Source organism: Rhinoderma darwinii, chromosome 1 (genome assembly GCF_050947455.1).
Source record: "Rhinoderma darwinii isolate aRhiDar2 chromosome 1, aRhiDar2.hap1, whole genome shotgun sequence".
NCBI lineage: Eukaryota > Metazoa > Chordata > Amphibia > Anura > Rhinodermatidae > Rhinoderma > Rhinoderma darwinii.
Genome location: NC_134687.1, coordinates 407,177,675 through 407,202,189, shown reverse-complemented (window position 1 = coordinate 407,202,189; position 24,515 = coordinate 407,177,675). Strand labels below are relative to the sequence as shown.

The window sequence follows — 24,515 nt, the reverse complement described above, 5'->3', positions numbered from 1 at the left end:
TTAACGCGCATAACGTACAAACGTGAACGCACCAGTTTCCATTGCCCAACCCTTGGTAATGGAGGGAGGCCCAGACTTCTTGGCTATACGGGGCCCAGAAATGTCTAATGTCGGCCCTGACACTATGTAATCAGTAGGGTGTGCTTGGGTGGAAGCTGGAGGGGGTAGGGACACATGGCAAGAGGAGGAAAACAGTGCACGATGGGACTTGTAGTTTAATAAGCGCACAGAAACCACAAGTCCCGACTAATAACCAGAAGTGTGACCTCAGCTGCAGCGATACAAATGGGGATCAGGAAGTAACGCATAAATATATTTTTTTTTAATGGAAAGTTGTTGTATAAAGATATATACACGTGGTTGAGAAAGTTGGTTTTTTTTTTGTTTAACTCCCAGGATAACCCCTTTAAGGCCCAGCGCCACTCTGCTGCATGTGGATACATGACTTATGTGTGCTATCCATTGTGCGTTTAGTGTGAAGACAGTAGTGTTTCCTCAATAGGGATGTCTTCTTGGAGCCCAGCTGTGAGGAAAGCTCACTTGTGTGTTTAGGATGATCCTTTAAATACATTTGGTCACTTACGGTACTCTATAACACGCTCCCTTTCTTTTCATAGAACCTAGTCCTCCCTGCCCTGCTCAACTGGGGAAGGGGCTTGAAAAGTTTGTGACGGCAAGACAACCAACAGGATCAAAGCAAAGCTGTTTCTTTTTGGGTTTTGAGGTTTAGTTCCTCCTGTTATTTATATTTTGTTATTTTGGAGTGGAAGCATAAATATCAAAAAATTAAAAAAATCTAACGCTCGTGAACACTTTAAAAAGTTCTGGACACTTATGCATTAAAAATAGGTTTACATAAAGGATATAGAAGGGCCTGTTCACATCCGCGTTGGCTTTCCGTTCAGGGGTTCCGTCTCAGGTTTCCGTAGTGGAACACCTCAACGGAAAGTGAAACGGAAACCTTAGCTTCCGTTTCGACCGTCGACTGCGCTATTGATTCCGTCTAAAAAAAATGGACAACTGCCGGAACGGAAACCATTAGCAATGTTTCCGTCACCATTGATATCAATGGTGATTCAAACGGAAGCTAAGGTTTCCGTTTGACATTCCATTGATGGGTTCCACGACGGAAATCACCTACGGAATCCTTGAACGGAAACCCAACGCTGATGTGAACTGGCCCTAACTTCTACTAAAAAAAAAAACATTGATTTGAGCATCATAAGCAGTTCTTTGTACCGTTTTCAATATATAGTAAATGCACTTAAGATTTAAAACGTATCAAGTGTGTTGAAATTCCAGCTATTCTGGTTTGTGTTCCTAAATCTGTCTGCAGAATTGTGTCTGAAGCTTCTGACAAGTCATTCTGCATGTGTAGCTGTCAGAATTCCTCGTTACTTTGCTATCAGTGTGTATCAAGATGCAGTGGGGAGATAAACAATTGTAACTCATTTATGTATCCGGTAAGGTATAGATGTTAGGTACACTCTTCTTAAATGTGACCTTTAGGCTAAATGCACACGTTGCAGCATTTGGTGCAGAAAATCTGCATCAAAACCGCAGGAAATTCTGCACCTAATCGTGCTTTTTTTTTTTCCCCGTTTTATGTGCGGTTTTTACATTTTGATGCAGATTTTGGTGCGTTTTTGTTTTAAAACTAGTTGGCTATAAATCGCAAGCAGAAACTTAAGATAAGTTGACATTCTGCAGATTTTAAAATCTGCACCGCAGGTCAATTTACGTGCAGTAAAAAATCACAATGTGTAGATGAGATTTCTTGAATTGTCATTTACTTTGCTAGTACTGTATTACGCTGCGGATTTGACGCACGTAATGCGCATCGTGTGCATTTGGCCTTAATGAAGGATGAGCAAGAGGATCAGCAAATATTTTAATAATTTCTCAAATCCCTTTCCCGAAATATAGTTTTGGCCAATAAGTTTCTTTTTTTTTTTTTTGTTTTTTTTGTCTTTTGCATTTCCCGTCTTGCATATTTTTCTGTCGTCGGACCTGCCTGATCGTCTTGTGTTGGTGTGGCGTTTTTTGTTGTTGGGCTGAACAGGAAGAAATTCAAAATAAAGAGATAAAGGAGCAAGAAAGCAGCAGCCATTCTGGAAACAATGGCAGCCAAAGTAGCAGCAGGTAAACCAATAATTCATATTGCTTGTAGCTATAAATTTGTCTGAAGGCCCTTTTTACACTTGGCCGGTGCAGTGAGCGCCGATCAGATCAACAAGATATCGTTGAACAGTGCTTGTCTGCTCCGGACACACGGAGCTATGGATGGGGACCAGCAGTCATTATTCCGATCACTCGTCCCCATAAATTTCTATCATGTCGGCAGCGCGTCTCCATATTTACACAGGGAGATGTGCTGCCGACAACGCTAATCTTTTTTACTTTTGTAAAACAATACGACCAGCAGATGTTTGAGCGTTTGTTTGGTCGTCTGCTGATCGTTCCCCTGTTTACAGTGCAATTATCCGCAACGAGTGTTAAATTAATGCCCGTTTGCCGATAATCGTCCTGTGTAAAAACCCCCTTAAGGCTACATTCACACGAGCGTGACCGATAAACGCACCTAAATCTGTCCGTGTGCGTTGTTATGCATCAGTGTGCATTGCGAGTGACATGCGTTTTTCATGCACTCGCAATCACTTCTTTGTTTTTTAATGTACTTGATGCGGAAAACACGAACTGCACACAGATGTGCATGCATGTGCTCTCCGTGGTTTTCACGCACCCATTGACTTGAATAGGCGGCTAGGTACGCACCAATATAGGACATGCAGTGAGCTTGCTGCAACGGACTCGCGTGAAAACTCGCATGTGTGAATAGCCCCATTGAAATCAATAGGGCCGTCTGCTGTGCTTTATTTCAACCCACACGGACTAGATTCACTTAAAAGGGTTTTCTGCGTTTTAACATGAACCCTTTCACTGCTGAGGATATATGTCCCAAATATGTGTGTATCCTTCCGTAGATCACCTATTACACTTAGTGTGCGGTGCCAATTTGCATTGAATTATTGCCGTGACTAGAATATATGGGCCAGAGCTTCGCTTTTGGTATCAATTTAAAGCCCATAATTTTAGCTGTCCAATGACCCCAGCGATAATATTTGGGGGAACATCACAGTAAGTAAGCATAAAAGGAGTCAGGCCTCATTCACATCTGCGTTGGTTTTTCCGTCAGAGGAACGGAACAATGAAAATACCGGAATCGCCGCTTCCAATGTAACGCGGAATCCATTGACTTCAATAGGTTCCGTCAAGGTGTCCGTGGTTTTACCAGAAGCAATGGCCCAGAATGCTGCGCTATTGTTTGATGTTAGCCGGATCTACCACAGAGGCCCCTAACAGAGCCTCCAACACAGATGTGAACCCGGCCTTATGTTGTTAAATCAGAGATTGGTGGCAACCTTAGAAAGACCTGTGAAGCCTATAATCCCCAACAGCTTCAGGCCATCATAAAATGTTGAAAAATTGCCTTCAGAGTTGGCTGACCTACCATGGATTGAATTTGTAATTGCCATGTATTCACTTCTGTCCTTCCTTACTAGCAAAAAGAGGAGTCCAACGCGGAGCCGTGATCAACGTAGAAGGTAACTGTAAACTTTATATATCGCTATTAAAAATAAATGTTAGTTTATTCTTAAATTAATCAGAGACTTTCCTTAACCGTAGTCTAAGCCGAGACCATCGCAGAAGAAGGAGCAGTAGAGATGGGCACAGAAGTCGTGAACGCAGGCACAGAAGCCGTAGCAGAGGCAGGAGGTACAGCTCTAGGAGCCGTGATCGTAGTTGCCGCCATGAAGAACGTTTTAGACGTCGCAGTCCTGGGTGAGCTAAAGCAATGGAAATATGACTAAAGACAGCGAGAACCATAGTCTTATCAAGTATGTTAGAAAGATCTCTAAAATCCTGTGAGCTGGGTTCACATGTGATGAGATTTTCCACCACGGCTTTAGCTGTTGTTTTTTCACGAATCTGCGTGTGTAAAATGCTGATTTGGTTGCGTATATGCCACAGATTTTACCCTATCGCATTGCAAAGGGTGAAATCCTCAGCAGAGTTGACATGCTGCTCTCAATACCGTGCTGACTGTCTTTCCACTGTATGTGGATGGGGTTTTGGAAACTCAAATCACATGCATTGTACTGTAATTCTTGTGGACTTTGTGTGCTGTCCACAAGAAATCATTGGTAACGTGTGAACTCTGTTTTTAGTTATCTGATACTAGGAGTTTCTACTACTCGACAGGAATACTCTCCTATACTGTAACCATGTTTTCAGTTTGGGACAGTATATTTTAATATCGATTTGTTTAACTGGGAATAAGAACAACCGATGACCAGCACCCACCCTAAATATATTTTTTATGAGAAATATATTTATTAACTGTGCTTTCCTTAACAGGCGGCACTACGCACGTAACAGGAGTCGCAGTCCTCGACACAAAGAAAAAAGCCCATACAGGTATTTGCAAGTCTGGTGTTAAATGAACAGTTTTTCAAACAATTTATGCTAATCTAAGAGTATACCAGATATATATCAACGTTAAAATGTAGTTGTTTTATTCATTCAAATTCTGTGTCAAGTTACTTGCACTAGGTGTCTCCCTTCCTGTAATCTGCTGTTAAGCAAAATCCGGACTACAGTAAGTAGGGGTGTGTCTCTTCACAGACTGCCCATAGAAGTCTGGGAAGAGGGGAGGAGGAAGCAGGGACGCAGAGACCTACACGCACGATACACTTTCACCACAGCAGTGTGCAAACCGTTCACAATCTGCGCTATTTGAGAAATACTGCTACCCTTGGTCCGAAAGCCAATAATCATCCCTTTTTTTGGAGCTCTGATAAATTGCCCCTTTTACCCATGGCAACAATAAGTGATGTGTTCAGACAGCCTTATATACCCACCAAGCCAGCCCACCACACATCCCTTCCATCATAGGCAATGTGCTGCCGATGTCGAAAGTAGGAGGTAGTCATAATAATGTGACAGTCGTATGACACCTAAAGATAGGAGAGCAGGATTCTCCTCTTCTATGTGTGCTGTGTATAGAAGATATGATCGCTATTAGATGTCTGTGAGCTAGTTGGCAGGGTCTGAGAATCCGCGATAGCCTGCAGCAGTGAAAACTGCTAAAAAATGCAGCATACATGTCCTATATTGGCCAGAAATTGTGCAATTCCTCATGTACACACATCTAACAACTAATTCTGAAAATTGGGTACGCTTTAAGTTACGATTACTTCCCATAAACATGTAGTTTCACCCTTGTTGGTAAAATCCAGGTCTGTCTTTTAGTTTGTGTCAAATCTTCATAGAATATTCTAACTGTATGTGAGGATTTTATTGTGATGTTTGCAAGAGACTTGATCAATGTTTTCCTATGGGGAAAAAGTCACATGCGTTTTTTTAATTTTTAGAATACTAATGTAGTCAATCTAAACATCTTCTAGTCCTGTTGGTGCTAGATGCTGGCTAATGGAAAGACTACCTTTTTAGTGTTCTGTTTGGTCGTTTGTTTTTTTTTGTTTTGTTTTAATTGTTACCTTCTAGCTTCCAGGCCCTAACCTGTGGTGCATGTACCATGTCTCTAAGGGGTACTTGGGGGATGGCGGAGACTTTGGCTTGGCTAAAATCCCTATTTCTGTTTCCAGGCTCTTCTACAGGTCAAACATTGACTAACATGGAAGCTCCAATAGGTGTCACTAGAGAGATTCTTTTCCTCCTCTTGGAGGAGAACGAACTTGCATACCTAAAGGGAAGGGTTCTTGCACTGAGGTGTGCAGTACAGTGTATGTTCATAACCTTGGAGTACTTGAATGTCATCTTTTTTTGAGATGGGGCTTCTACCTGACAATTTTTTTTCTTTTAGTAAAATTGTGTTCATTACAGCAAATGAGATATATATATATATATATATATATATATATATATATATATATATATTTATTAAGAATATTATTACTAAATGTTGAAACTTAACATCTTTATTTTTATAAAGGCCACCTAAATCATACTTGACTGCAGAGGAACGGGATGTGCGGACCGTGTTGTGTATGCAGCTGGCTGCACGGATTCGTCCACGAGACTTGGTAGACTTCTTTTCACCTGTTGGCAAAGTTAGTCACCTCTTGAAAATAATTTCAAGAACTACTCGTGTATATTTTCATTTTGGCTGAACTTTTTTAATTGTTTTTAAGGTACGAGATGTAAAGATAATTTCTGACAAAAACTCACGCAGGACGAGGGGCATAGCGTATGTTGAATTTGTTGAAATCCAAACTGCGCAACTAGCCATAGGGCTAACTGGTCAAAGGTTACTGGGTGTACCGATCATTGTACAGCCTTCACAGGTAAGAGGGCAATTTCTAAAAAATGCTTAATGGTTCACATGACCATGTAATATTAACCCCTTCCCTCTTTGGCCACATTTTGACCTTCCTGACAGCCTCATTTTTCAAATGTGACGTTTTCACTTTGTAGTAATAACTTTGGAATGCTTTTACCTATCCAAGCGATTCTGAGTTTTTCTCGTGACACATTGAACTTTGTTACTGGCAAAATGTTCTCGATTTCGTGGTTTAGTTTTTAATTGTAAAAAACACCAACATTTTGTAAATTGCAGAAATTAACATTTTTCTAAATTTAAATGTATCTGCTTGTAAGACAGGCAGTTATAACCACACTAAATTTGCTAATTAATATCACCCATATGTCTACTTTAGATTGGCATCATTTTTTGAACCTCCTTATATTTTTCTATGACCTCACAAGGCTTAGAACTTTAGCAGCAATTTCTCACATTTTCAAGAAAATGTCAAAAGGCTATTTTTACAGGGGCCAGTTCAGTTGTGAAGCGGCTTTGAGGGCCTTATATATTAGAAACCCACAATAAGTCACCCCATTTTAAAAACGGCACCCCTCAAAGTACAAAACCGCATTTAGAAAGTTTCTTAACCCTCAAAGTAGAGGTGAAATTTACAAAAAAAAAATTATTTTTTTTTTGTGCAGAAACTCGTTTTGAATCCCATTTTTTTTTTTCTTTCTTTTGTAACACACAGTTTTTACCAGAGAAACGTACTCCATATTTATTGCCCAGGTTCTGCAGTTTTAGGAAATAACCGACATGTGACCCTAGAGTGCTAATGGACTGAAGCACCGGCCTCAGAAGCAAAGGAGGACCTAGTGGATTTTGGGGCCTCCTTTTTATTAGCATATATTTTAGGCACCATGTCCGGTTTGAAGAGCTCTAGCGGTGCCAAAAGAGTGGAAATCCCCCAAAAGTGACCCCATTTGGGAAACTACACCCCTCAAAGAAATTGAGTGGTATAGTGAGCATTTTGACCCCATAGGTTTATTGCAGAAGTTATTGGAAGTAGGCCGTGAAAATTAAAATCTACATTTTTTTTTTTTTTTCAAAGAAAATGTAGGTTTAGGTAATTATTTATTTTTTTTCATTTCCACAAGGACTGAAGGAGAAAAAGCACCGCAACATTTGTAAAGCAATTTCTCCCGAGTTAAAAAAAAAAAAAAAAAAGAAAAAGAGGACCTCTGTACAGCGCTGCGTAATATGTTGGCGCTATATAAGTAACTTAAATAAATAAAACAATACCCCACGTGTGGTCATAAATGGCTGTTTGGACACACGGCAGGGCTTAAAAGGGAAAGAGTGCCATTTTGGCTTTTGGTGCTCAAATTTAGCAGGAATGGTTTGCGGAGGCCATGTCACATTTGCAAAGCCCCTGAGGGGTCAAAACAGTGGAAAACCCCAACAAGTGACCCCGTTCTGGAAACTATACCCATTGAGGAATTTATCTAGAGGTATAGTGAGCGTTTTGACCCCACAGGTGTTTCATAGATTTTATTAGAATAATTATTTGTTGAGAAATTGAAAGATATGCCAATATGTGGTGTCCAGCTTGTGCCACCATAAGACCGCTCTCTAATTATTATGCTGTGTTTCCCGGTTTTAGAATCACCCTACATGTTACCCTAATCTTTTGCCTGGACATTTGACAGGGCTCAGGAGTGAAAGAGTTCCATGTGAAATTGAGGCCTAATTTGGCAATTTACACAGTATTGGTTCACAATTGCAGGGCTCTGATGTGAAGTAATAAAAGAAACCCCTGAGAAATGGCATTTTTTAAGGGGTGTAGTGAGCATTTTCACCCCACAGGCCTTTTCCATAAATGATTGCGCTGCGGATGGTACAAAGTAAAAATTGAAACTTTTCACTAGCTATGCTATTTCAGTGGCAAATATGTTGTGCCACTGGGGACACACCCCAAAAGTTGTTAAAAGGGTTCTCCTGGGTATGGTGATGCCATATACGTGGAAGTAAACTGCTGTTTGGGAACGCTGTAGGGTTCAGAGGGAAGGGAGCGCCATTTGGCTTTTGGAGCGCGGATTTTGCTTGGTAGTAGTTTTGTTGGAGTCTTACTGGTATTTCAGTTTATATTGTGGGAGTACATGTAAGCCGAGCGGAGTACATCAGGGGCATAGTTCGATGTGTGTTACGCTGTGAAGCAATCCTTTCTGCACAGGTCAGTGTCGCACTGATATATGGTGTCGTTTCTTATCCCCCTTTTGGTCCACACTCCGCACCTTTGCGGTTTGGGGAATTTTGCTGGGAAGTGTTGTCCTGGTATAATACGGGCACCGTCGCTTCCAGCGGATATGTTTGGGCTCTCCCCTTCCTGGTTCCCTAATTTTAGGGCCTTGATAATTCACCTCCTGAAACCGAAGAAATGTTCCCCTCTGATCTGCACAACTGCATATTTTTTATTTCCTGACTTATTGGAGCCTTAACTAACTTTATTTTTTCATAGACGTAGTGGTATGAGGGCTGTTTTTTTGCGGGACGAGCTGTAGTTTATTATTGGTACCATTTTGGGATACATGCCACTTTTTGATCACTTTTTATCCTATTTTTTTTGGGGAGGACAGGTGACAAAAAAAAAAACTGCAATTCTGGCATGTGTGTTTTTTTTTGTTTTTTTTTAAATGTTTTTTTCGTTGACGGAGCTGTATGAGTGCTTGTTTTTTGTGCGACGAGCTATAGTTTTTTTATAGGTACCATTTTTGGATACAATTGACTCTTTAATCGCTTTTTATTTCAATATTTGTAGTGCAAAGTGACCAAAAAAACAAATTATGGTACAGTTTTAAAAATGTTTTACGCTGATCACTGTGTGGAATAAATAACAATATTTTTATAGTTCATGCCGTTGCGGTCGCGGCGATAACAAATTTGTATGGTTTATTTATTAATTTCAATAATAAAGGACTTGATAAGGGAAAAGGGAGATTGTATTTTGTTTTATTACTTGAAATTTATTATATGTTTGTAAAAAAGAAAAAATATTACGGGGCCTTTCGGGGCCGTTGTTAGGCTTCCTGTTACCATAGCAGCAGTCGGCATCCCTGCGATTGCAGGGCAAAGCTGCCGATCTGCTAGCAACCTGTAAGATGCAGCGATCGCTTTCGATCGCTGCATCTAAGGGGTTAATGGCAGGGATCTGAGCTAGCTCCGGTTCCTACCGTTGCAGGTGGATGTCAGCTAAAAAATACAGCTGACATCCACCTCAGCTCCTGAGCCGGCGCTATCTTTCCGTTGGCTAAGGAAGCCTTTTCAGGCCCCGCCTCTGGACGTGGCCTGAACGGCCTCTGGTTGCCAATGCAGCCACCGGAACCCAGGCGATTTCATTGCTGGGTTGCCGGTGAGCTGCAAACTCGTTAAATGCAGTGATCGCTTTTGACCGCTGCATTTAAGGGGTTAATGGCGGGGATTGAAGCTAATTTTTGTACCCGCCATTACAGCCGGATGTCAGCTGTAAGATGCAGCTGACATCCGGGGATGATGGCACTTACCCAGCTTCTAAGCCGGTGCCATCCATTTGTCAAATAGGTACCAAAATGCGGGAAGCACTGGCTTTCCATGATCTATCCATACGACAAATGTCGGGATGTGGTTAAGGCATAGCAGACCTCTATAGTCCTAGAATATTTTTAAATTCCTTATGGAGAAATATGAAAAAATATAAAGACCTAAATAAGTCAAAGTGGTAATAAAAAAAGAAAACCAAAAGCAGAACAAGTTTTTGACAACGTCACGATAAATAACAAACACCTATTTGGTATCGTTATAACCATAATAACCTCTTGGAAAAATATCTACCAAGAAATGTCTGCCTTTTACCATTTTCTCTATAATAAAAATAACAAGCAAGCTAATGTAACATATTCCTTAAGAAAAGAATCAGCGTATGTACCGTTTTTATACCAATCGAGCCTTCCCTTTGACTGTTTCCATACTAAAGTGGGATCCTCTTATTAGCATGAAGGGCAATTTTCGTGTGTTTACCAGATTACCTGAAGTTAAAGGGATTCTCCGAGAATGAACAATTCTCACCTATCCAAAGTAAAGGTGATAATTGTCTGATCGCTGGGGGCCCCCACTGCTAGGATACTTCCCCACAGATCGTGAGGACGGGCATATTTATACTCCTGAAGACAAAACTGCTAGAACGGTAATTTACCTTGGTGTACAAAATTGACAAACGCAAAGTAGTGGGTTAGATGTTCGCGTAACCTCAAGATATCACAGTGATGTTAGCCTTATAACTGTGTTCCTGTGCTAAACTACTTCTTATCATGCCTTTTATTAAAATATATATTTTTTTTTAGGCTGAGAAAAACCGCCTGGCTGCCATTGCCAGTCTGCAAAGGGAGAATACGAGAGACATGTGTGTCTATGTAGGGTCTTTACACTTCAACATTACAGAGGATATGCTGAGGGGCATTTTTGAGCCTTTTGGAAAGGTAAGTTTACACATCTGCTTTGGCTACTAAACAAGAGGTGCTATTTTAACTGGTAATTTTATATGTTCTGGTTGTGATTTTCTAACAGATTGACAGTATTCAACTCTTGAGAGAACCCGATACTGGACGGTCCAAGGGCTATGGTTTTATAACTGTAAGTTTCTGAAGATTATACTGTATTGATATGTTTTGATACTTGTGATCTTTAGTCATGTGTAATTCAAAATACAGGATCTAGGGCCTGGTAGAAGGTTAGTGAGGCGCAAACTTGAGCATTCTGCGGAGAGCAGCTGACGGACATACAGGGGCTCACAATACTCTCTCAAGATCATTTTCACCTGGATGCCTGGCCTTGTATTACAGCACTACAAATTTTGCTTTTGGGAGCTGTGATTGCTTTTAACAACCACTTGAACCTCTTCAGAATCACTTTGGCTTCTCTTGATGACATATTACCCCATGTATGATGTATTTGTGATGCATCTTTTACATTTTGTGCTCTATTCTCTTTTTATTCATTTGTCAACTTGCCTTATGAATGGGCCTCTTTGCGCCGAAAATTTGCAATTATAATTTTTCTAGTTGGCCAATAAAGGAATCACTCCTTAATACTTCTGTTTTTTAACAAAAGTTTTTAGAACGTTATGTCCACCTTCTAAACCATATTTTTTTTAATGACATGTATCTGAAAGAGAAACTATAAATGTTTAATCTATTACAAAGTTGCTTTGTGTTTCATTTTAGATGTATTAAGACAATTAAAAAATAATTGTTTGGTCTTGTTCACACAGCGTTCAAAACGACGTGTAAACGTGTCAAACGCTAGCATTTTTTAGCGAATAATTAGGACTCCCCATTGACTATGGGAATTAGGTGAGTTTTCGGTGTGTTTTACCTGCCAGGAATTAACCTGACGCTGCTTTTTTTTTATGCGACGCGTTTTTAAACGTTCGTAAAAAAACGCGTCTAATACACGCTGTGTGAACACGGTCTTTCAAGATGCCCATAAAAAGGTTAAATTGCTTCTTTCTCTTTGCAGAGGTGCTTTAACCCCTTAAGGACGCAGCCTAGTTTTGGCCTTTAAAGGGAATGTGTCGCAAATTAAACCTTTTTTTTAAGTGTCGTTACTTATTTCTATTATATTTTTTACGTTTTTTGCTGTGTTTTTTTTTTTTTTTCCGTATGGTGGAAAGTATTAAAAATTAAATAATAATTTGACATGTTTTCCAATGTTGGCCACCAGGGGGAGCACTTCCCAGAATTACAGCAAGGTGAATAAGGCAAAGCAACCTGACTCACAGCTGCTGTAAATGTGGGAGGGAACCTCACCCCCCTCTCACAAGCCAGGTAAAGGTGTCTTCAAATTGCTAAGCAGTGTCCGGCAGCCATATTGGGTGTGATTCTGCAGCTGGAAGAAGTTCTAGGACACACCAAAAGGCTAAGTGTATGTTCACACGCTTACTAAACAAAGGGAAAACCGCTCCTGATTTTCAGCCATTTTTTAATCAAACTCGCGTTTTTTAACGGCCGTTTTTGGAGCTGTTTTTCTATAAAGTCAATGAAAAACTGCTCCAAAAACGTCCCAAGAAGTGATGTGCACTTCATTTTGGTCGGGTGTCTTTTTACGTGCCGTTTTTGGAAAACTACCACGTAAAAAATGCCCTGTCGGAACAGAACTCCGTATTTCCCATTGAAACCAATGGGCAGATGCTTGTAGGCGTTCTGCTTCCGATTTTTCAGCTGAAAACATTGTGTGTGAACATACCTCTAGGGTATGTGCACACACTAACTGCATTTACGTCTGAAATGACGGAGCTGTTTTCAGGAGAAAACAGCTCCGTCATTTCAGACGTAATTGCTCGTACTCGCGTTTTGCGAGGTGTCAATTACGGCCGTAATTTGGAGCTGTTCTTCATTGAATTCAATGAAAAACGGCTCAAATTACGTCCCAAGAAGTGTCCTGCACTTCTTTGCCGAGGCTGTTATTTTACGCGCCGTCTTTTGACAGTGACGCGTAAAATTACAGGTCGTCGGCACAGTACGTCGGCAAACCCATTCAAATGAATGGGCAGTTGTTTGCCGACGTATTGGAGCCATCTTTTCAGGCGTAAAACGCCTTGTTTACGCCTGAAAATAGGTCGTGTGAACCCAGCCTTAGAATGATGAAAGTGAAGTGAATGACTTTTCAGTTGACCGGTACACACGCCGTGTATTTGACATGTTTTTTTTTTTTTGCACATTTTACGTGCAAAAAAACACATAAAAAACACTTGATTTTGCGCGTGCGTGCTCGCCGCTGATTCTTCAAAACAGCTGATAAGCGGCTATGAAGTATCAGCGGCGCCCGTGCACACTCCGCTCTGCCACACACACACACAGGAAAAGTCTTAAAGGGGTCGTCCAGGAAAACATGGCGCCGCACCTGTCCTCAGGTCGTGTGTGGTATTACAGCTCTGTCCTATTCACTTCAATGGAGGTGAACTGCAATACCAGACACAACCTGAGGACAGGTGCGGCGCAGTGTCTCCAATCCGGACACCCCTTCTGTCCTGAGATGACCCGACGGGGGAGGCGGGTGTCAGAGCCACCCACCGCCATCACCACAGACAAAACCACAACTACGGCATGAGGGCAGGGCTTGTCCTGAGTGCACTGTCTCTTGTTATGGACAGAGTTATAGTCACATGAACCCCGTCTGATGAACCGGTAACCTAGGTCCGATCACATGACAGAGGGGGTCACCAAAAACCCTGTGCACCCTCAGCCCGTCCATCCAGCCCTTTCCTGGTTATATCTGCGTCTGAGAAAGCTGGGTGACCACCATTACCCCCTCATACTGGAGTGTTTAGGGATGTGACTAATGAACCTCTCACACTCCAGTGGGAGGGGTAATGGTGGTCACCCAGCTTTCCCAGACCCCTGAACGGTAAATTTCTCTAGTTGTGCTGAGACTGTGAATGTGACTAATGAACCTCTCAGTCTCAGCACAACTAGAGAGATTTATCATTCAGGGGTCTGGGAAAGCTGGGTGACCACCATTACTCCTCCTAGTGGAGTGTGTTTGGGGATGTGACTAATGAACCTCTCACACTCCAGTAGGAGGGGTAATGGTGGTCACCCAGCTTTCCCAGACCCCTGAACGATCAATCTCTCTAATTGTGCTGAGACTGAGAGGTTCATTAGTCACATCCCCAAACAGTCTCAGCACAACTAGAGAGATTTACCGTTCAGGGCTTTCCCAGTACAGTTTCATTGTGTGTCCTTCACACAAGGGAGGGGGGCGTCGGGTGGGGGGGGCCCGTCGGGGGTCATGAGAGCGGGGGTCTGTGAGGTAGAGAGTGGGACATGCAGTGCAGCTGGTCTTCAAGATGGCGCCTGCTCTCTCCCTGCAAACAGCTGCTCTGCTTTGTGTGACTCTGACCTGCGTCTGCGCAGGACAGAGCCATAGAGCAAAGTCAATGGAACGGCTCCCGTTCATTGACTCCTATGCACTGTAGCTGCCGTATTCCATCTCTGTATGTGTCGTTAATCGACACATACAGAGATGAAAAACAAAATGGCAGCCCCTATAGTGAAGTAAAAGTTACAAAAATTTAAAAAACAAACACACACATAAATAAAAGATTTTATAATAAAACACTAAATGCAAATTTATATAAAAAATTTTTTTTTCGTGACACCTTTCCTTTAAGGCTCAGAGCCCATTTTTCAAATCTGACATATTTCACTTTATGTGGTAATAACGTCAGAATGCTTAAACCTACCCAAGCGATTCTGAGATTGTTTTCTCGTGACACATTGGGCTTCATGTTCGTGGTAAAATTTGATCGATATATTCAGTGTTTATTGGTGAAAAATTGCAAAATGTAGAGAAAATTTTGAAAAAATAGAATTTTTCAGAATTGAAATGCATCTGCTTGTAAAACAGACGGTTATACCACCCAAAATAGTTACTAGTTCATATTTCCCACATGTCTACTTTAGATTGGCATCGTTTTTTGAACATTCTTTTATTTTTCTTGGACGTTACAAGGCTTAGAACCTAAACAGCAATTTCTCATATTTTTAAGAAAATTTCAAAAGCCTTTTTTTTAAGTTACCTGTTCAGTTCTGAAGTGGCTTTGAGGGGCCTATGTATTAGAAACCCTGATAAAACACCCCATTTTAAAAACTAGACCCCTCAAAATATTCAAAACAGCATTTAGAAAGTTTTTTTTTTTAACCCTTCAGGCATTTCACAGGAATTAAAGCAAAGTAGAGGTGAAATTTGCAAATTTCATTTTTCTTGCTGAATTTCAATTTTATTCAATTTTTTTTCTGTAACACAGAAGGTTTTACCAGAGAAACACTACTAAATATGTATTGTCCAGATTCTTCAGTTTTTAGAAACGTCCCACATGTGGCTCTAGTGCACTCGTGGACTAAAACACAAGCCCTAGAAGCAAAGAAGCACCTAGTGCATTTTGAGGCCTCTTTTTTATTAGAATATATTTTAGGCAGCATGCCAGGTTTGAAGAGGTGTTGAGGTGCCAAAACAGTAGGAATCCCCCAATAGTGACCCCATTTTGGAAACTACACCCCTCAAGGAATTCATTTATGGGTGTTGTGACCATTTTGACCCCATAGTTTTTTCACAGAACTTATTTGAATTGGGCTGGGAATGAAAACAAAATTTATTTTTTTGAAATAATATGTTGTTTTGGCTGAAAATTTCTTATTTTCACAAGAAACAAAATACCCCATTCTGTTGCGCAATTTGTTCTGAGTGCCGCAATACCCCATTTGTGGTGATAAACTGCCGTTTGGGCCCATGGGAGGGCTCAGAAGGAAAGGACCACCATTTGGCCTACTGGGGATTTTCTGGTGCGAAGTCATGTATGCAGAAGCCCCTGAGGTACCAGTACAGTTGAAACCCGCAAGAAGTGACCCCGTTTTAAAAACTACACCCCTTAAGGCATTCATCTAGAGGTGTAGTGAGCATTTTGACCGGAGACCTACACCCCATAAACTGTAATGTGGGTTCTCCCGGCTATGGCAATACCCTACATGTGGCTGTTATCAGCTGCCTGGGCACACAGCAGGGCTCAGAGGGGAAAGACGAGGGGGGATAAGCTGTGCGGAGTGCATCAGGGTAAGTAAAATTGGGGTAAATTATAAACCAAGTGATGGATGATAAATTTTAAAACACTCTTTCATACAGAGCTCTGGTTATTCGGGACACGTGTCACATTGATATATTGTGTCATCCCTTATCGCCCTCTTATAGCAGACTTTGCACCTCTTTTGACTTTTTCCCTTCTTGCCAGTTTGGGGAACTTCTCCTGGAAAGTGTTGCCCTGGTACGATGCGTGTGGCCCCGCTTCCAGAAGTACTGGGTGCCCCCCCCTTCTTGGTCCCTAAAGAATAGGTTCTTGATAATCACGTCTTGAAATTCCAGGAAAGTTCCCGTCTGGCCTGCACATCGACGTAGCACGTACGCATTGTACAATGCCATCTGTATGATGTGCCCGGCCAGCTTCTTATACCACACCGCATGGCGCTCTAGGGCTTCAGGATTTGATCTGACAAGTCCATCCCTCCCATGTACCTATTGTAGTCCAGGATGCAGTCTGGTTTGGGGGTGGCCTTTCCTTCATCTATCCTAAACCTGTAGATATACCCTGATGCACTCTCGCAGCTTATACATCTTCACGCCATACCTTGCCCTCTTACCCGGCAGGTACTCGCGGAATTGAACCCTCCCTTTTAAAATGTACCAGGGACTCCTCAATAGAAATACACTTCTCGGGGGTGAATGCTTGGGAAAACCGGGCACTGAAACGGTCTAATAGGGGTCTCCGTTTATACAAACGGTCAAAACTGGGGTCATCTCGGGGTGGGCACGGCTCATTATCAGTATAATGTAAGAAGCAAAGTATTGCCTCTATTTATTTTTTTAGGTTACAGTTCAGTTCTGAAGTTGCTTTGAGGGGCCCATATATTAGAAACCCCTATCAAATACCCCATTTTAGAAACTAGACCCCTCAAAGTATTCACAACAGCATTTAGAAAGTTTATGAACCCTTTAGGTGTTTCACAGAAATTTAGAGCAAAGTAGAGGTGAAATTTAAATTATTTTTTTTTGTCAGAAAATCCTCTTTATACCATTTTTTTTATAACCCAAAAGGATTTATCAGAGAAACGCAACTCAATATGTATTGCCCAGATTCTGCAGTTTAGAGAAATATCCCACATGTGGCCCTCGGGCGGTAATGGACTGAAGCACCGGCCTCCGAAGCAAAGGAGCACCTAGTGGATTTTGAGGCCTCTTTTTATTTTTTATTTTTATTAGGCACCATGTCCGGTTTGAAGAGGTCTTGTGGTGCCAAAACAGTGGAAACCCCCCAAAAGTGACCCCAATTTGGAAACTAGACCCCTTGAGGAATCCATTGTAGTTTTCTTGGGGTGCATGCGGCTTTTTGATCAGTTTTTATTCTATTTTTAGGTGGCGTGGTGACTAAAAAACAGCAATTCTACTATTGTTTTTTTATTCTATTTTTTTTACAGCGTTCACCGTGCGCTATAAATGACATATTCACTTTATTCTGCGGGGCAATACGATTACGGCGATACCAGATGTTTATAGTTTTTTTTTATGTCTTATGGCGTTTGCACAATAAAATACGTTTTGTAAACAATCATTCACTTTTTGTGTTACCTTATTCTAAGAGCCAGAACTTTTTTATTTTTCAATCAATAAAGCCGTGCGAGGACTTATTTTTTGCGTAACGAACTGTAGTTTCAATGATTACCATTTCTCGGTACATGCGACTTTTTGATCCCTTTTTATTCCATTTTTTGGGAGGTGAAGTAACCCAACAATTGTGATTGTGGTACGGTTTATTATTTTATTTTACGGCGTTCACCGTGCGGGATAAATAACGAAATAATTTTGTAGTTCAGGCCGTTACGGACGCGGCGATACCAATTATGTATAGTTTGTTTGTTTATATATTTTTATTAATAATAAAGGACTGATAAGGGAAAAGGGGGATTTTTACTTTTAATGCTTTTAAAACTTTTATTTTCTTATTTTTACACATCTTTTTTTTACTTTATTACTTTGTCCCACTAGGGGACTTGAGGGCAGGAGGCCCTGATCGCTATTCTAATACACTGCACTACATGCGTAGTGCAGTGTATTAGAACTGTCAGCTACTCACTGACAGCAAGCATAGTGGGTCCTGACGTTGTCAGGACCCACTAGGCTTCCGTCTATGGCATAGCCGGACGCCATTGTTTGGTGTCCGGTTGCCATAGTCACCATCGCCGGCCGCTATTGTGTAGCAGGCCGGCGATGGCACCTTAACCCCTAAAAAGCCGCGATCTCTATAGAACGCGGCTTTTAAGGGGTTAATCAGCGGGGACACAGCGATCGGTCCCCGCTGTAGGAGCTGTGACAGCTGCTGTACGAGACGGCAGCTGTCACAGCTCCTGTATGTGTTGGGAGGACGGCCGTTACTCCCGAGACGTACTATTAGGTCATGGAGCGCGAACGATACAGCTGCCATGACCTAATAGTACATCCAGGAGCGGGAAGGGGTTAAAGAGGACCGGTTACCCTGGTTTCTTCCTATAAATTAAGCAGTGAGGTATGCAGGACCTCTAGACCATGCAAGGATTTATCAGCAGCTGTAAAGGGGAGATATGGCCCCCAAAAATCTTTCCTGCTGCCAATGTGAATCTGTTAAGGCCTTTGATGTTTACTAATATGAATTGACTGCTTTTGATATATTCATTATATTTTTGCATATATGCTATTCCGTACAGAATCACCAGAGGAAAGTAGAAATGACGGCCTAATAGATTACCTGTCTGTTTTACACTGACAGGCAATAATGCTTGAGTATACTAATTTATACCAAGGCATTATGTGTACGTTTAGAAGATCTCATTGTGAAGTCTGCTAGTTGGACTAAAAAATGCAAATAAAAAAAGCTTTTTCCAATAAAAAGATTAAACTTTATTGATCTTAAAGGGAAATTAACAGTCTACGCAGGCTCCATAAGAACAGAAACCACACATTACAAATACATTAAAATTACATTAAAAAAAAATCCTAAACCACTCACCCAATCCTTTCCTCCAATTACCATTTCCCTCAACAGTAGAGAATAGTAGTACAATTAAAAAATATTAAAAAGCACCAACAATTCAGCGCTCTGTCTTGTTAAAGGGTAACTAAACGTTCAACAAACTTCTGACATGTCATAGTAAGGGCTTCTGCCGCTTCGTTCTAGCGATTGGTGGGGACTCAGTGCTCGGACCCCCATCAATCAAAACTTCTGACATGTCACTATGACATGTCAGAAGTTTGAACGTTTAGTTACCCTTTAAATAATGTAATAGCAGTAGGCAAAAAGTGGTTTTATTTAGTAAGAGTGTAAGAAAATAAAAGATTACACATATTGTATCACCGCGATCGTAACGACTCGAACAATGAACTTAACACAATAATCTGCCGGGTGAACGGCATACTAAAAAGGCAAAATTCCTTCTTTTTTGTTTTCTTTCCATTTTCCCCACCATAGCATATAAAATTTATTTTAATGAACCATGTACCCCAAAATAGTACCAATGAAAACGGCACCTTGTCCCGCAAAAAAACAAGTACACACATTAGCCATATGTGTGCTTGTTGTATGTGGAAGAAAAGTAAAATTGCTACGGTTCTTTAAATACGTCGATGTAAAAACAAATATATTTTTTTCTAAAAAGGGTTTTAACCCATTAGTGACTGCCCATAGGATTTTTTACGGCGGTCACTAACAGACTTTATTTTGATGCATTAGCGTTTTTACGGCACTGCATCGTAATGAAGCAGCGCCGCTGGCAGCAGAAAAAGCTCCCTGCTCCAGTAGCTGAGGGCTTGGGCGGACCTGCTCGAGCGGGCGGAAGTGGAATCTGTATAGATCCCGCCCGTTTTAACCCGTGAGATGCCTGTCCGTTTTAGGGTCAGTTCACACATTGCGTAAATACTGGATTTTTCGCAACGGAACTAGTTGCGGATTATCTGCAGCAAATACTGTAGCAGCAAAGTGGATGAGATAAAACAAATCTCATCCACGCGCTGCGTAAATACTGAGCGGAGAATCATTCTTCATGCAAGAATTCTATATTTAGGAGACTCCATTAGGCCGGGTTCACACGAAGCGTAAATACTGCAGATTTTTCTGCAACTAAATCTGTAGCACGATACTGTAGCAGCAGAGTGGATGAGATTTGAACGAATCTCCTCCACGCACTGCATAAATGATAAGCGAAAAAAAACGCAAACGCTCAGAAAATGACCTGCGGTGCAGAATTTTATTCGGCTGCAATTGTATTTGCATAAACGCTGCTTATTTGTTGTGGGTTTTCCCCCATTGAATTCATTGGGAAGGTAACACCCGCAACAAATATCAGTTGTTGCATTTTTTTTTGTTGCGGGTTCACAGCGATTCCGCTGCAAAAATGCAACTCTGAGGAAAAAACAAAATTCTTACCCAGGAGTTTTTCTTCCACCATGACGTCTCATCCCATGTGACCGCAGCAGGCAATCACATGCTGTCATATGGGGTGAAACATTATCCCAAGAGGTCGGTCTGGATGACGCCAGAGGGCCAGCCTCCTGGGATGACTCTTCATCCCATGCTAACTGCTGGAGTTTTCCCGCAGCGGACATTCCGGGCGACAAACTGCACACAGTTTGCAGTTTTTTTTTCTCCCGGTATTGCCTGCGGCGCACAGGGCGGATACGGTTCGTGCTTTTACACAGCCCCCACGTATCCGCCCCGTGTGAACTCCGCCTTACAATGACAGGTAATAATACACTATACTGGTATAATAAAAGCGATCAAATGATCGCATAGTAAACATAGTAGACTGCGCATAGGACTAAAATAAAACCTTTTAAAAAAAAGTGTATTAAAGATTATAATAAAAATAGTAAAAAAAAATAAATTTATGAAAAATACACTTTTTTCCCCTTTTCGATTTATGAAAAAAATTTTTTTTACATCTCTGGTATCGCCGCGTCTGTAATGACCCCAGCGACAAAACTATTACATTATTTAACCCGCACCGTAAAAGCCATAAAAAAAACAATGCAAGAATTGCCTTTTTTTTAATTCATATTGGCTTAAAGAGGCTCTGTCACCAGATTATCAAATCCCTAACTCCTATTGCATGTGATCGGCGCTGCAATATAGAGAACAGTAAAGTTTTGTTTTTTATAAAAACAATCATTTTTGCCCAAGTTATAAGCAATTTTATATTTATGCAAATAAGCTTTTCAATGGACAACTGGGCGTGTTTTCTCGTTTTACCAACTGGGCGTTGTGAATAGAAGTGTATGACGCTGAGAAATCGGCATCATACACTTCTCATCATTCCCACCCAGCTCCTTTCACAGCAGACACACAGCGTGACGTCACCCACAGGTCCTTCAACCTTGGCGTCGGACAGAGAAGATACATGGGCTCCAATTTGCAATTTTTGGTGTTTTTCCATTGTCGCAGCTATAGCTTTTTTTTTCATCGACATAGCTGTATAAGGACTTGTATTTTTTAATAGCACAATTGCAGTGCGCATAATTAATTTATTAAGGCCTCATGCACACGAACGTATAAACAGCCGTAATTACGGGCCCATAGACTTCTATGGGAAGGTGCCTGGGCTGTTCAAAAATATAGGTCATGTCCTATTTCAGGCCGTTATTACGGCATGGGCAGGCCCATAGAAGTCTATGGGGCTCCCGTAATTATGGGTGGTTACGTGTGTGTATACCCATAATTACGGGAGCGTTGCTAGTCTATGTCAGGGGATTTAAATTTTTGAACAGAGAAGCTGAGCAAATGGTGTCTGAGCGATCATGTGAACCTTTTTTAAGGGGTGACCTCCTTTCAGGACCCGTATTGACGGGAGGGAAAAAATACGGTCGTGTTCATTGGGCCTTAGGCCTCATGCACACTAACATATTTTTTTCCTCCCGTAAATACGGGTACTTTGTCACGTATTCCACCAGTATTTATGGACCCGTTTTCTCTGCAAAATTGCATTGCACTAATCGGCAGCCCCTTCTCTCTATCTCTCTATCCCTCTATAGAGGGGCAGTCATTTCGGGCAGAGTTTCCACAGCGATTGTAAGTAAAAGAAGTTGATACGTACCCTGGCCGTTGTCTTGGTGACGCGTCCCTCTTAGGGATGCATCCCCAAACGGTTCGATACCATTATTTCATGTATTTCGATACTTAGCTGTGCAGCCGCACAGCTCAGTATTGTAACACATGAATGTATGAAAGCGGGGCTGCGGCTGTGTGATACAGTCATTGCCGCGCTCCTGAGTCCTGATAACAAGTGAGCAGGGTCAGGATGATGCGATGCGGCCGGCGCTGCACAAATGATTGCCGGCACTGAAAACAGAACATGGCGGGCGCTCTGCAAAACACCCCCATGTTCTGTCTTCAGTGGCTGAACCGCCGCTCATTACTGCAGCGCCGGCCGCATCACCTCAGGCTGACGGCGCACGCACTTCCTGTCAGGAGCGGGGCAATGACTGTATTACACAGCCGCAGCCCCGCTCTATAACGGCGGAGATCAGAGAAACCTCATCTCCGGCGTTATTCCCGTGAATGCTGCGATCATAGCGGACTGCAGCATTCAGGAGAAAATGAGAAGGGGGGGGTGCCCCTTGGATCGCGTCACTGGGAGTTCCAGTGACGCGATTAAGGGACATACCATATATGGGCAGACAGCTCCGGGTCCATTGAAGGACCGCCAGGGCTGTCTTACCATATTTCCTGTTGCTAGGGCATACTTAGGTATGTCCTAACAACTGCCTGTGTACTATCAGTACACAGGCTAGTGTACTGGGATATAGATATATGCATGTGTACTATCAGTATATAGATATATGCCAGTACATGAAAGTTTAAAAAAACAAAGTAATGTTAATTTTGGGGCGGGGCTTAGCCATGGCGGAGTGAGCACGCGTTTCGGGGGAGCTCCGTGCAGTAGAGCCGCAGAATTCAGCCTGAGTACCGGGAAATGCCCGGAAAGCGTAGGGGACAAAGCGCTACACCCTCCCGCTCCTTACCCCGATCTCAGACACGGAGTGCAAGCATGGAACGCTTCCTCTCAGCGCCTCAAGCCGCTCCCGGAGTCCTGGGTGTCATGGCGCCCGCAGCACAGCTAACAGACACGTGGAGAGCAGAGGATCGCATGAGCGCGGCTGTGGCTATGGCGCCTGGCATGCAGGGGCAGCTGGACAACCCACCGATGCCTGCTTCACTCCTAGGGACTAGCAGTAATGAGGTACCGCCAGTATCCCCTATCATCCCCCTGTCTGCCCTGCCATCGACACAGTCCCCAGGCCTGGTAGCTCTGAGGGCATCCCCCTTCAACCTGCCCTGCATGCAGACTTACACATACTCGGGGAACTAATACAAGCTCTCCCTACTAGACAGGACTTAGACTCCCTGGTGACCAGAATTGAACTATCCCACCAGCAAGATATCGCGGACCTGAGACGCGAGGTAGACAGGGTGGACACCAGGATTACTTCCACTGACGGTGCGGTCGCCGCCATTGACAGCAGAGTGCATGTATTGGAGCAGGCGGCCATTGCTAATAGAACACATATGCAATCCCTTGCACTTCAACTGGATGATCAAGAAAACAGAGGCCGCAGAAATAATATTCGACTGAAGGGCCTCCCGGATTTAGGTCCCAGAGACTACCTCCCTAATAGAATTACCGCCATCTTTAATAAAGTTACCGACAGACCCCTGGAAGCTACATTCCTACTGGACCGCGTGCACAGAGTTTCGAGACCTGGTCCGATCGACCCTTCAAACCCGCGTGATGTCCTGTGTCGGTTGCACTACTACTCAGACAAGGATTTGATAATCAGAGGAGCTTGGTCACATGGTCCGATATCGGTTGATGGAGGCAGGGTCGCGGTCTATCCGGATGTCTCGCCACGGACACTTTACATGAGACGTCTACTGCACCCGCTGCTAGAAAAGATCAAAGCGGCTGGAGCCACTTATAGATGGGGGCATCCATTTCACGTGGTCGTCAGAAGAGATGCTGCCTCCTTTATCCTGTGCCATTCCTCGGATTTAGAGGCCTTATTTTGTTTCTTGCAAATCGATCCGTTCCCGGTCCTGGACTGGCTGACACTGGATCGGACTGAACTGCCTCAACGTCGGCGTAATCGGCGCCCGAGCCAACCTTTCAGCAGACCCTCTCAGCCAATAGGATCTCAGCCAGATCTCTCGCTACGTCTGCCGCCTGAGGCCTGAACCGGTCTCCGGATCTATGATTTGTTATCCCGATGACATATCGAGGGCTTCATACGGCTATCGGGCTTCCTAAAGTGCCTAGCGGTCCTTCCTGCTTGTTTTTTATTTTTTTGCCTACAGGTTCTTCCTACGCCCTCCTGAAGAGTTTCCTCACTCACGGGTCCTCTGGAGCAACCCCGCTACGTTTATTCTTTTCCCATGATCGACGGGACTTTCCTAGAAGAGGGTCGATACGTCCGATCCTTTGCTACTCACAGAACAGTAGATATACCCTGTCCTTTATATTTCTCCCATCCTTTGTGCCCAACTTGCCCCCCCCCCCCTCCCACCTCATCTTTTAGAGCCCGTTGCCGG

At 42.6% G+C, this 24,515-nt stretch overlaps 1 protein-coding gene across 2 annotated transcripts in view; it reads left to right on the top strand.

Moving 5' to 3' along the window:
- RBM23 (RNA binding motif protein 23) overlaps positions 1–24,515 on the top strand; it is a 72,340-nt gene that overhangs the window by 24,346 nt on the left and 23,479 nt on the right. Inside the window, exons 3-10 of one of the 2 annotated variants that reach the window (XM_075828927.1) lie at positions 2,063–2,142; positions 3,564–3,605; positions 3,688–3,843; positions 4,420–4,479; positions 6,017–6,134; positions 6,216–6,368; positions 10,702–10,836; positions 10,925–10,990. In XM_075828927.1, coding sequence (XP_075685042.1) covers positions 2,063–2,142; positions 3,564–3,605; positions 3,688–3,843; positions 4,420–4,479; positions 6,017–6,134; positions 6,216–6,368; positions 10,702–10,836; positions 10,925–10,990 — 810 coding nt within the window. The remainder of the gene's footprint in view (positions 1–2,062; positions 2,143–3,563; positions 3,606–3,687; positions 3,844–4,419; positions 4,480–6,016; positions 6,135–6,215; positions 6,369–10,701; positions 10,837–10,924; positions 10,991–24,515) is intronic. The other variant, XM_075828929.1, reaches the window with a different exon arrangement.